Here is a 14,515-nt window from a genome sequence, read left to right on the forward strand (position 1 = left end):
AATACTCCTTACCTTCAATACCTCTTACCTGTTGGCTGCTCCTCCAGCTCCCTCTGACCCCCCAGGGAGAGATGACCCCCCAGGGAGAGAGCGGTCTGCTGGTACAGGCGTGGTGGTGGTGTGATGACCCCCCAGGGAGAGAGCGGTCTGCTGGTAGAGTGGCGGTGTGATGACCGGCCCGGGAGAGAGCGGTCTGCTGGTACAGGCATGGTGGCGGTGTGATGACCCCCCAGGGAGAGAGCGGTCTGCTGGTAGAGGCGTGGTGGCGGTGTGATGAGGGAGAGAGCGGTGTGATGGTAGAGGCATGGTGACGGTGTGACGCCCTAATCTGCTCCCCTGATGAGGAGTGTGCTGAGCATGTCTGGTCATCATCTGTAGCGCGTTGCTGTGTGCATCCTGAATGAGCCGCTCCTCGCTGGGTCTCCTGAGAACAGGGTCGCACAGGGATCTGTGTGTGTATGGGGGGTGGGGGGGAGTGTTTGAGGTGTGTGTGTGGGTATGAGGGGGGGGGGGTGTTTGAGGTGTGTGTGTGGGTATGAGGGGGGTGGTGTTTGAGGTGTGTGTGTGGGTATGAGGGGTGTGGGGAGAGGGGGGGGGTGTTTGAGGTGTGTGTGTGTGAATGAGGGGGGTGGGGAGGGGGGGGGTGTTTGAGGTGTGTGTGTGTGTGTATGAGGGGGATGGGGAGGGGGATGTGTGTGTGGGTATGAGGGGTGTTTGAGGTGTGTGTGTGGGTATGGGGGGTGGGGAGGGGTGTGTGTGTGGGTATGGGGGGTGTTTGAGATGTGTGTGTGGGTATGGGGGGTGGGGAGGGGGGTGTGTGTGTGGGTATGGGGGGTGGGGAGGGGTGTGTGTGTGGGTATGGGGGGTGGGGAGGGGGGTGTGTGGGTATGGGGGGTGGGGAGGGGTGTGTGTGTGGGTATGGGGGGTGGGGAGGGGGGTGTGTGGGTATGGGGGGTGGGGAGGGGTGTGTGTGTGGGTATGGGGGGTGGGGAGGGGTGTGTGTGTGGGTATGAGGGGTGTTTGAGGTGTGTGTGTGGGTATGGGGGGTGTTTGAGATGTGTGTGTGGGTATGAGGGGTGGGGAGGGGGGTGTGTGTGTGGGTATGGGGGGTGTTTGAGATGTGTGTGTGGGTATGGGGGGTGGGGAGGGGGGTGTGTGGGTATGAGGGGTGTTTGAGATGTGTGTGTGGGTATGAGGGGTGTTTGAGGTGTGTGTGTGGGTATGGGGGGTGTTTGAGATGTGTGTGTGGGTATGGGGGGTGGGGAGGGGGGTGTGTGTGTGGGTATGGGGGGTGGGGAGGGGGGTGTGTGTGTGGGTATGAGGGGTGTTTGAGATGTGTGTGTGGGTATGGGGGGTGTTTGAGATGTGTGTGTGGGTATGGGGGGTGGTGAGGGGGGGGTGTGTGTGGGTATGAGGGGTGTTTGTGTGTACGAGGGCTCTGTGTTTATGTTTATGTTTATTATGAAGACTATTCTTCCTGGGGTCCAGACACTCATACAGTACATAACAATCAAACATCATACAGTGAAATTTAAAGGAGAATTACAGAAAGACGTGTGAAACACTGATCCGGGATCTGCCTTTCACATGCAGTTACTCAGCCAGGTAAACACTTGTGTAAACACTCGCTGAGCAGGTTGTACTGAAATAACAGGTAAAGTTGGTTTCATATTGGACATTAAACAGACATTCACATTCGGCATGGTGAATTTAATTTCAAAAAGCTTCCAGATGGAAGTTAGATAGAGCCAGTTGTTTGAAAATATTCCAGTCGTCTTTCAACCAAAGCAAGTTAATTAAAAAAAAAAAAAAATCCTCTACCAAGGCTGGATCCAGCCCTTGAATCTCAACGTCAGGCTACAAGCATCTCTTTATTCTAACAGCACACATGTAGGCCATGTCAGCCCCCGCCACCCCAAATACACGTACAGTAAATACTAGCGTTTTAAACTAGCGATTAATCATGATTGATCAAAGCCTATTGTTGTGATTAACTCGATTAATCAGCCCTATCTTATACATGGGTTTGTAGTGGTGCAGATGTAATGTGAGCTGGTGCTGTTCCAGTGAGGGGCTCCTCTGAATCTAACGGAGGATGGGGACAATGTGGTCCTAAAGAAAGTGGGATGTTTGTAATGATGTATTTGTGAATCGAACTAAAAAACAATGAAAACAGGCCGGAAGTAACTTGTGAATAGCTTGAAAACCCAAAGGACAATTTTGAAGGATGTTTAAATAAAAAATGTGAGGATACTGAGAGATTGGAACAATGGGGTGGAACTGGTAAATCTGTTCGAAAATGTTTTCATTTGAAGCGTTTTTGCAGAATGAAAATACAGTTGAGCTGCTCATAATCATGCTTCCCAGACAAGAGGAAAAGGTAGATCATGGTGTCATATTTGCAATCTTATCTAAGATAGTGATTGCTATTAATGATGATTGCTATTGCTATTAATTACTGCCTGTTAATAACTTAAATCAAATAGATTCAGATCCAGATCTTTATTTGTCACATATGAACATACAGTGTACAATCACAGTGAAACGTTGCTGTTCATAGGATGACAGTAATGCATCCATCTACCAATCTTTTCTTTCTCTCTCTCATTCCAGCTTGGCAGCATCGAAAGAAGCAGCTGCTCGCAAAGCCGCCTCCCCCATGCCGCCCTCAGAGTTCCTGGACAAGCTCATGGGCAAAGTGTCTGGCTATGACGCCAGAATCAGACCGAACTTTAAAGGTAGGCGTCGCCACCAACACACAGTGGGATAGCACAGCAGGAGACGGCCCTGAAAGAGGCTTGGTAACACGTCTACATTACATTCACATTGTCTTTGTTGCCTTTGTACAGTAAAGGGTTTATAAAGACAGTTCCGTTTGCAAAACAATTAGATCTTAATGATATTAATATTATATCTATCCTATCTGTGTTAGGATTTATACTTTCAGGTTTTAACAATTGTAATGTTTTCAGTTTTAAATGTATTGATTTCTTTTGTTCATCCAACCCAGTGTGGAACAAAGGTAAATGAGCCCATTGTTGAATCTCAAACAGAGGGGATGATGAATGGTCATGGTACAAGATTGGCTGCATTCCTGTAAACATCCCCCCATATTAAGATTAGTGAATGAGATCATCTCTCCTACTGTTAGCCACAGTATGCTTACTGACAGCAGTAGTCCCTGAATGGACGCTTATGCTTACTGACAGCAGTAGTCCCTGAATGGACGCTTCCATGAAGACACATGTCAGAGGTTTCCTTATTGGATCACTGCAGCTCAAGGTCCGAAGCACGCCTGAGATATGAGCTGAGATATGAGCTGAGATATGAGCTGAGATATGAGCTGAGATATGAGCTGAGATATGAGCTGAGATATGATATGAGATATGAGCTGAGATATGAGCTGAGATATGAGCTGAGATATGATATGAGCTGAGATATGAGCTGGCTGACGGTGTCTCACTGTGGCAACTTTCCAAAACCATGTTGATCAGATCAGTCCAGCAATGCCAGATGGTGGCTCTATTTTTTATCTATAGATGATATAGCCTTTGAAAAATACATATTATATTGCATAACTATTTCATACCTAATATGATTAAAGATGCTCTCTTTTCAGTTCTACATGTGGGAAAACATATTAATGATAAAGATGAATTAACCCACTGTTTCAGCTGGATCCACACAGACGACTCATTTCCATTTCCATCCACCAAGATGACCTCTCAGTTCAGTAGATCCTCAGTATTAAACATGTTGTTACTAAACAGACCTGTTTGATGTTTTGAGCCATTGTTTGAGAGTTTAGTGAATGTTTTTGATTAAGCATCTACATTTATAATTAAAACTACTCTCACATTTCAAATGACCTTTAATATCAGGCGTTTGATATGCAGATGTTAGAATTATTTGCATTTTGGAAAATAAAATAAAATAAAATTGTAATGTAACCTCAAAGTGAAATTGGAATTTCCTGTCCACTGAAATTGACAGGTTTACAACAATATAAATTCCCCACTCTAATGTTGTACTCTAGTGTACGTACTGCTGTTCGCTAAATGGTAAATGGACGGCACTTATATAGCGCTTTTCCACCTTAGCGGCACTCAAAGCGCTTTACAATGGCCTCTCATTCACCCATTCACACACACACACCAATGGCGGCAGCTGCCATGCTAACCTGCTCATTGGGAGCAATTTGGGGTTAGGTGTCTTGCTCAAGGACACTTCGACATGTGGACAGTTGGAGCTGGGATTCGAACCGCTGACCCTTTGATCATTGAACGACCCTCTCTACCAACTGAGCTACAGCCGCCCCTTAAATTGTGTTGAATCATTGAATAGCCTACACCTACAGTAAAATCCACCAAGAGCAGTTCTAAAGTAAATATGCATACAGCGTTCACCAGATTAATTCATATTTACATAATGTGTTATGCTAATCACAGGCGTAAAGTGTGTGGTGACCTACTGGTCCAGGTGTTTGTCAGGTCAACATGCTGTAGGACCATCATCTGTAGACACATTCTCCTCTGTGTATCTAATCCCCTGCTGGCAGTCATGTTAACCACATTCAGGAAAAAAGCAATGCAAACAGACAGCTGGACTCAGTGGACTGTTGAAAGATACTCAGCTTCTTTAGGTCTCAGTGGGGATAAGGACGGGGGTTCTAAGACAAACGCCATGAAATATGGAACACGAGAAATCCTAGAACATGGCATGGTTGAACTCATAGAACACAATGTTACTGTAGACCTGTTAGAACATGAAATGGTAGAGCTTGAATGTCACCTAGAACCTTCCGGAATCGGAATGCTGGCGCTGTGAGAATGTGGAATGTTAGATCTGCAAATACAAGCGACGCTTCCGAGCACACCTCATCAAACGACCACCAACCCGCTGATCTGGTAGCACGGCGGCGGCGGAGGAAACGGGGGAGGAGGACTGCCTGAGGCTAGAGGAACGTGCCAGCATGAGAGGAATTACACTGATCGTGACTGGGGTCGGCTAACTAAGCCCTCCATTCACTAACTCCTCCTTTGAATGGAGAAGGAAATACTTGTGACACACTGGGGCGTCTCACGTATGATCCACCATTTTCTTTATTTTACGTTCGTCCTCTATTTACATTCATCCGCAAACAATGGTGAAGGTTAAGGTGGAGTGATTATTATCCCCCGGCCTGACTCCCACCCCTACCCTCCAAAACCTCCTTTGTATGCAGGCCTTGTTTACAGATGAAAGTGATATGTGAAACAAATTGAAATTCTGTGGTCACAGAGCCTGAAGAGCGGGTAGCCAGGCAGCTCCCCTCCCCTGTGGAGGGACAGGCAGGAGAGGGGGACAGGCCTGTAATCTGCGGACTATAGTGATGAATGTGGAGGGACAGGCAGGAGAGGGGGACAGGCCTGTAATCTGCGGACTATAGTGATGAATGTGGAGGGACAGGCAGGAGAGGGGGACAGGCCTGTAATCTGAGGACTATAGTGATGAATGTGGAGGGACAGGCAGGAGAGGGGGACAGGCCTGTAATCTGCGGACTATAGTGATGAATGTGGAGGGACAGGCAGGAGAGGGGGACAGGCCTGTAATCTGCGGACTATAGTGATGAATGGTGCAGTACAGCTGTGACTCGGCTACCCGCTGTAACCTTGTCCCTCCTCATCAGTCAGCGGGCCCCACAAGATTACACCAACACACAGCTAGCTAGTTAGCGCCACCGCTACCGCCGCCACCAACACACAGCTAGCTAACTAGCTAACGCTACCACCGCCACCAACACACAGCTAGCTACAGTAGCTAGCTAGCGCCAACGTTACGGCCGCTGGACTGCCTGACGGCCTCAGTCAATGTCCTCTCTTCTCCCTGGTTCCTCTGCTAGCCGCCCGCAAGTCTGAATGGCAGTGATGATCAGTATAAACCTTCATGAAATGACTGTTACTTTGCTTCTGAGTGAGTCTTTCTTTTTCTTTTTCGTTTTTAGTTTGTTTTTAAGCAGATCAGATGTGTGGTTGATGTGTAAATATACAGACTGCTGCCGTATATTTACTGTTCGGCTTCCCCTCCTCCTGGATAATATCCTCTTATTAGTGTCACTCTTGTTGTGTATATATACCTCTCTGTCTCTCTGTCTGCATCTCCCCCCCCCTCTCTCTCTCTGTCTGTCTCTGTCTGTCTCTCTGTCTGTCTGCCTCTCCCCATCTCCCTCTCTCTGTCTCTCTCTCTGCATCTCCTCCCCATCTCACTCTCTCTTTCTCTCTCTGTCTCTTCCTCTCTCTCTCCTTCCCTCCCCATCTCTCTCTCTCTCTCTCTCTCTCTCTCTCTCTTTCTGACGCTGTCTCTCTCCCCCTCTCTCTCCCTCTGTCTCTCTTTGTCTCTCTGCATCTCCTTCTAATCTCTGTATGAATCTGTAGAGATGAAACATTATTAGCTGGCGGAGCTTGACGACCATTTGGTGTGATCGGCATTTATTTAATGGCTCTTTGAATGGGAGTAGGCTAGTGAGTGGGTGGCTGGGTAGAGGTGGGTTTGAATGGGTTTGAATGGGAGTAGGCTAGTGAGTGGGTGGCTGGGTAGAGGGGGGTTTGAATGGGAGTAGGCTAGTGAGTGGGTGGCTGGGTAGAGGTGGGTTTGAATGGGTTTGAATGGGAGTAGGCTAGTGAGTGGGTGGCTGGGTAGAGGGGGGTTTGAATGGGAGTAGGCTAGTGAGTGGGTGGCTGGGTAGAGGGGGGTTTGAATGGGAGTAGGCTAGTGAGTGGGTGGCTGGGTAGAGGGGGGTTTGAATGGGAGTAGGCTAGTGAGTGGGTGGCTGGGTAGAGGTGGGTTTGAATGGGTTTGAATGGGAGTAGGCTAGTGAGTGGGTGGCTGGGTAGAGGGGGGTTTGAATGGGAGTAGGCTAGAGAGTGGGGGGAGGGCCTGTAGCCTCATATACAAACAGCAGTAATGAACCAGCTGGATGGATTTGCTGACTTTGACAGATCCCTTAAAAAAAATAATAGTAGCACTATTGTAGTAGAGCACTGAATCGGACCAAATACTGTAAAAAGGGCTGATTTTATGATTGTTCAGTACTAAAAGTCCACCATGAGCTCTGGTAATTAGGCTTTTTTAAAGACTGCTGAGGGAGAATACATCGTCTACGCATCAACACAAGAACCGTCAGACTATGCTTGCAGGGCAAAACATATAAATTCACGCAAGGAATGCAGCAGTACAGTGCACAAGGTGCTCTATAGAGTAAATTAGAGAGGGAGACTTGCCCTCACTTCAATGTTGGGCTTATTGAACAGTCAAAGTGAAGGAAGTCATATGGGTGGACAGGCTAATCCTTTATGTATTTATCAAAGTTTGGCAGACTTGTGCTGCCAATGTAGGCTACTGCCCCGGCAGCTTGGCTGCATTCACGTAGATAGGAAATAAGGTAATCTCATGAAGGTATGATCATTTATGGGGTGACCTCCATCTTAAGTCAAAGAATCTCTCCCTCTCTTAATATCGGTAGGGAATGCCAGATCTATGGATGTCTTGTGAAGATGTTTCTGTAGCCAGCTCAAGTCTGTACGACCTTAGGAGTCTTTGGACAACGAGAACACGTTCTCTCAAAGACCAGCTCCTCCCACTTTGAAGGCCCTCCAAATCTTGTAAGAGAACTACAGTTCATGTTTGAAGAACCAAATGTCATAAACCTTGTAAGAACTAAATGTTCTAAACTGTGTACTGTAAGAGAACTAAACGTTCTAAACCTTGAAAAAGCCATAAGGATCTAGGTACATCCACTATATGGAAGGGAGGCATTTTATCTAGATTATATTCTTATGCTAGGTTCAGATGCAACAGCCAAGAGGAGATGTTTTACTATAAGATCATCCATCTCAAGTATCTGCACATTGGTTACTACACAGAACCTTACTGCCTCTAGTTCTAATTGTGCTCACAAGCCAGAAAGGGCCTCAGAGGTGTGGATAAAATGGTGGATGACATCACTCCACGTGCACACAGTTTGTGTTCCACATCACTCAACTTCATTGGACATTTTTCAAATGGCTCTGATTGGACATCAATTTGCGCAGCAGTCTCGCCTGAAGCATGTTGGTGACACTTCCACATGGAAAATGTCTGCGGATAGCTTAAAAATGGTGAAACATCAAAACCAAAGATTACTTGGCTGAAAATGGTAAGAAAGTTGTAGATTGATTATTTGATCGATTGTTCTTGAACAAACCACATTGTTTCAGTTCTGACCGGAGTTGAGGTTAGAAAATGCCAATTCAGCTCGTTAATCTCCTGTGTAGCATCTTCAACACGTTGAGCTCCACACGCTGTTTTCTACCGGATCCTTCTGTTCCCAGAGATTGTGATGTAGCTATATTGCACTCAGCATGAATTTTAATATTGTCGCAGAGGTGACTCCTCTGAGTTATGATAAAAAATATTGATCATGCTGCAAAGTCTAACAGAATCACAAGGACACAGCAGAATATTAAAGGGACAACATAAAACTCAGCCAACAGTGAAAGGACATATGTAATGTCCACATCTTTGCGATGACACAGATGAAAATATCACATACTGTTCTACATAAACAGTGGTGCTTTGGCCTTGCTTGGCAGATTTCCTGCTGAACATATTGGTAGGTTTAGGGTTAGAATACTATATGATAATGAGTTAGGGTTAGAGTACTGTGATAAATTACTTACTTACTTACTTACTTACTTACTTACTTACTTACTTACTTACTTACTTACTTACTTACTTACTTACTGTGATAAAGTGTTAGGGTTAGAGTACTGTATGATAAAGAGAACTCAACTGTTTGTATGGTACCCTGTTGGATTTCTAATGTTCAAACGGAAGACAAGGTTAACCCATATGTGTTGAGAGCTGTACTATTTAGTCCAATATAAAATTAAATTAATTACTGTAGCATAATTATTCAGCCCACAAGCGCATTTTCATTTTCGACAGTAATACATGCAATTGTTGCTTGGGATCTTCTGTCAATGTACATTTAAAGTTACAGTATTGACAGATCCTTTTAGCTGTTATACCTCTGTGATGCACGAGAATAGATTTTACACACTGGTTAGTAATTAGCCCTTTATAAGAATACAGCGTTCAACTAAGAAAACTATCAAAGCACCCGTTCGACGTTTGGAGCAGGTCTGCAGATCTCAAACAGATCCTTGACACAAAGGATAAGCTTGAAGCTTAGCTTGGCACAGAGGGATTGCTGTGTGTAGAGGAAGCTGGAATAATTGCCTAGCATGGATCCAGCAAGATTATAGAGTTTAAGTCACCTGTCTACAACAGTTCATGGTCATGCTGAATACTTTCCATCTATCTTAAGAACGATTTCTTTTTGTGGTGACACAGACAGATGACAACATCCTGGCCAGACAGGCTGGTCGCATCACCATCCTTCACAGTGGCACTTGTCAAGTACAGAGACCCAGTTTGCTGCCGGCAGTAGAAATACAATGGGCTCCTACAGTATGACAAAACAGGACATTTGTCAATGCAGAATAAATAAAGTCCAGATCTCAGATGTCTATCATATAATCAATTATATTTTAGGATTATGTTGGCAGGTGAAAATTATATTTTAAACTATAATTAATAATTGTTTTGCCTAACTGGTCATATAGTGGACATTCTGTTTGGGAAAGCATTTGAACTCACTGTTGTAGTTTAACTGGATGCATCAGGATTGATGTGGATGTACATTCATTTAAAACAAATGTGAATAAACAGGGTCAAATTATTGATTAATTAAATTGATATGAGTTTATTGGATTTGCTCACTGTACATTTTAAGATGGTCACTAATCCATACTGAGGTAGTAAATACTACAATACATTGTTCACTGGCTTCTACTGTGATCAAAATCTTGATTGGGCAGTCAAGTTTCATAAAAAGGCCCAATTACTGTCAAACAATGCATTTCTCCATCTCAGCCTCCAAGTCTTTCACATGAGAACAGCACATCTGTGCTTCACTTGGTCCATTATTATAGGGTTCAATATATTTTGCAATGCACAATTCATCAGCCAAGATGACAGTGGTAGAAGCACAGGCATATGTGTATATATGTGAAACACGTACTGTTTACCAAGGTGTAATCATCTCATACCTTTGGGATCGGTTCCTGAAGAATACATAAACCACAGACCACTTGCCAAAATTTCGATGAGCATTTAAGGCCAGATGAGGCAAATCAATCTAAGCGAAGCCAGTTTGACATGTAGTCTTTGCTTTGCCCCCGTCTGCTGTCCGATATAGTGCATCTTAGTGCTTTGTGCTAACCCACCTTTGCCTCCTGTGAAGAGAACTGCATTGCACCCCTACCCCTCCTCCTCTCATCCCGCACACCGCCTCTCCTCTCCTGCTATGGCGTTGTTGTTGTTTACAAACCAGTGCATCCCCCCTTGCTGCTCTCGCTCCGGTATGTCGGCCGCGGCGCCCGCCCCCTCCTGCCACGCACTCGCCATGCTGACGTGCCGGCAACCCTGTGATATTTAGATAAACAAGCCTTGTTAACATGTGTTCTCATTGTTGTTTGCCTTCATGAGGAAAAACAACAATTTAGTCGTACTCTGTTAGAATATGATGTGTTAATCCTGATCTTTTTTTCATTAGACCCACAAGGCACCAAAACAGAAGCTACCAAGAAAGGTACTTTCTTTTTGTTTTCATCATGGGGATACAGTGTGCTTTGTTGCTCATGAAACCAGGCAATACTGGTATTACATACATTGAACGCTTACACAATGTGTAAGCTTCACTCAAAATAACGTGATTATTGTCCCACTGATGCGCACGTTGACACAGAAATGTTGCTCCAGAAATGTTGCTCCGCTAAAGTAAGGTTGTTTTAGAGGTTGTTTGGGAGTATATCTTACCTTAATTAGCTTTACATGAGCTTCAACTACAGAGAGATGCATGAACAGTATGTATGTATGTACGTATGTATGTACATAATTGGAGGGTGCAGATATATACAGTATCCTATTGTAGTGATATAAAGGAGGACTAATGGTATTGACTGCCACATTCATTTCTAGCCCAAAATACCACAATTACAGATTGACCTTATTTCTAATAAGAGATCTGTCTGCTATGAGATCGTTGGCGACCTGTTGGCCTTAAGGATGCAATGCTGTGAAGTAGTCATTTAGACTGGAGGGTTTTGTCTGCACGTGTTGATGGAGGCTCTGGTAAACACAGTGCAAGACCTGCTCCAGACTTGGACCATTGACTTGATTTGATCTGCTCTCTTGGTGAAGAGCAACCATGGGGAAGATGTCCATCACCCGGCTAGCTGCACATCCAACACGCTCCCCGGACGCCTCGACCGGACCGTCTTGTCGTGATGGCTATCGACCCCACACATAGGCTTTTAAATTGGTTTGAGACCGGCAGCGTTTCCTACCCCCTAAACAAAGCGCCGTCATGGCCGTGCGTGCGATGCACCGAGGCCGGCTCCTTCTATCAGCCGTTTCACGGTCAAGCTGTGGCGTGGAAGAAAGGCAGGGGGGGCGGAGCCTCGGCGCAACACGCAGGTCCAGGATCAGCACTGGGCCGGCCGGCTGGCAGAGCCTGATTAGAGCGCCGGCGTCCTTTATTAGAGGGTGTTCAGAACAAATTACCCACAAGTCACCTCCGGCACAGCGACCGCCACCGTATGCAGATGAATGTAGGGCTGGAGGATGTTTGTCAAGGAACGGCTCTACGCCACACTGCTCTGTCCCGGGAGGCCAAGCTCACGTCTGCTGCTGGAGACTCATTATATTTCATGTAAATGAGAAAGTAAATGTCCTGCATGAATATTTACCGATAGTATGGGCTATATGCACAACTCCAGTACTTCCTGAAATTAGACATGTTCTCTATTTCCTGTCCTACACTATTGGATGAAATAATTATTCAGGTGTGCCTGATCATTGTGCTGCAGTCAGGCACACCTGATTAATCACTTCATCCAATAGTGTAGGACAGAAAATAGAGAAGCATGTCTAATTTCAGGAAGTACTGGAGTTGTGCATACAGCCTATTCTACTGTTCTGAATTGATTAATAATCTAATGGCAAGTGTCTCTCAGTAGAGAGGGATTATTGGAGATGACCACGCTCCAGGTTATTGCCTGTGTAACAAACAGCTGATTGCTGAGCCAGTGTGTGAGGTGTGGAGCCGGTGGAGCTGATGATGTGGTTGAGTAGAGGCGCACGGCTCGGTGGGTGTATCTCTCCTGTCTAAACGAGGAGAAACGAACGTCATGGAGGAGTCGTCACACTGAGCTGCCGCTGAGCCACGTTATTGCCTTCATGCGGTGCCAATATGAAACCATTAGACAAGCCCCGGAGCAGCCGGATTGATTGGGTGAGCAGCCGACCACCGCCTCTCCTCCGGAGAGCGAGCCTGGTTAGATCGGAGGCCTACTCAGTTGATTACTCTGCTAGATGACTGATACTGCCCCCCCCCTCCCTCCCCCTCCCGCACAAACACTCACTGTCCCTCTCAAGATTATTAAAAACACCAAAGCAAACAGTTGCATCGCAACATATGTTGGCCGCAAATCATTGTGTGATTTATCGGAGGGCTGCCACATGGCCGGCCCCTGGGTGATCCAGCGGGGGAGCGGTCCGGTCGGTCAGCTGTCCCTCTGCCGCAGACCTGCTGCTGATGGATGGTCCTGTGGAGTCACTCCCCTCCAAGGCTGTCGTGTCGTCCCATCAGTCACCACGGACGCGCCCCCGGGCAGCGCCGAGCAGGCTGGTCCTTCAGTCAACCACCATCACTTACAGGCATGTGACACAACTAACTCCTGGGGGCCACTGCAGCTAGCTAGCAGCCCTATACACACACAGTTACACACACACACACACACACAGTTACACACACACACACACGCACGCACGCACGCGCACACACACAGTTACACACACGCACAAACACACACACACACACCAAACTTAGAGGCTCTAGGAACCACTGCAGCTAACTAGCAACCCCATAGACACGCAGGGGTCACACCCACAGGTCTCTCTCTCTCTCTCTCTCTCTCTCTCTCTCTCTCTCTCTCTCTCTCTCTCTCTCTCATACACACACACACACACACAAACGTGAAGACACACACACACACACACACACACACACAGGGAGACACACACACACGCTCAAGTAATTATAACAGATCAATCCATCCCTCTATCCATCCACCCGTTTCTCCTGCCCGCCCCTGAATCTGAATACATCTCAGCTCATTATGAGCGGGCGCGGCCCTCTGGCTTCAGACTGGGGAGGAGAACCAGACTTATTGCTATTTCTGTTCAGGGAAAAAAGTTTCTCCTGAAGTTCACTCAGTGTAAATAGTATGATGGATGGGGGCATTTCTATCCTGGAGAAACATCAATTTCTCAAGTTGCAGCCCAATTAAAATATGACAGAAGCGGTTTCGTTTCTTGCTGATCACAGTTTTTTTTTCATCTCATAAAGCTGAACCCTGAGGCTTAATGTGCCGTCGCATACGTATACTGCACTCCTGCAAGACACGTTTACACGCTGAGGAAGAATGAGGCTTGTCTCTGTAAATTAAGGAATAATGCTTGACAATCTTGTGGACAACTACAATATACTGTCACTAAAAAAGGCAATATGTCATTCTGTTTTTACTCTTTTACTTGGATATGACTTCAAAATCCTGTGGCTCTTCTACAGAGAACATATATGTGTAAATATCAAATATGTAATAGCAAATAATATATGTTGCTCTAGGCTTTGCCTGTAAGTGCAGCATGAGAGAGGAATATAAATGAGTTCAATGGTGATAAAAACTAGAAGCGCTTTGCAGTCACCTTGGAGACAGACGAAGCAATATACATATTAAACACCAGGAGCCGTTCTGCCATATGCAGCTTGCTGGCACCACATCACTGACCTATAGCTCCACATCACTGACCTATAGCACCACATCACTGACCCATAGCACCACAGAACTGACCTATAGCACCACAGCACTGACCTATAGCACCACAGCACTGACCTATAGCACCACAGCACTGACCTATATAACCACAGCACTGACCCATAGCACCACAGCACTGACCTATATAACCACAGCACTGACCCATAGCACCACAGAACTGACCTATAGCACCACATCACTGACCTATAGCACCACAGAACTGACCCATAGCACCACATCAATGACCCATAGCACCACAGCACTGACCCATAGCACCACATCACTGACCTATAGCACCACAGAACTGACCCATAGCACCACATCAATGACCCATAGCACCACAGCACTGACCCATAGCACCACAGCACTGACCCATAGCACCACATCAATGACCCATAGCACCACATCACTGACCTATAGCACCACAGCACTGACCCATAGCACCACAGCACTGACCCATAGCACCACATCAATGACCCATAGCACCACAGCACTGACCCATAGCACCACAGCACTGACCTATAGCACCACAGAACTGACCTATAGCACCACAG

General features: G+C 46.2%; 1 protein-coding gene across 7 annotated transcripts in view; it reads left to right on the forward strand.

The window, feature by feature from the left end:
- Nucleotides 1-14,515, forward strand: part of glra1 (glycine receptor, alpha 1) — a gene marked incomplete at both ends in the record, with an annotated part of 61,938 nt that overhangs the window by 10,445 nt on the left and 36,978 nt on the right. For 2 of the 7 annotated variants that reach the window (XM_084459360.1, XM_084459361.1), the window contains 3 exons: nucleotides 2,614-2,738; nucleotides 3,011-3,022; nucleotides 10,637-10,672. In XM_084459360.1, the coding sequence (XP_084315486.1) occupies nucleotides 2,614-2,738; nucleotides 3,011-3,022; nucleotides 10,637-10,672 (173 nt within the window). Of the gene's footprint in view, nucleotides 1-2,568; nucleotides 2,745-3,010; nucleotides 3,023-10,636; nucleotides 10,673-14,515 lie in introns of all 7 variants that reach the window. The other 5 variants (XM_084459364.1, XM_084459365.1, XM_084459359.1 and 2 more) reach the window with 4 other exon arrangements.

This window comes from Borostomias antarcticus (assembly GCF_949987555.1).
Source record: "Borostomias antarcticus genome assembly, chromosome: 28".
Lineage (NCBI taxonomy): Eukaryota > Metazoa > Chordata > Actinopteri > Stomiiformes > Stomiidae > Borostomias > Borostomias antarcticus.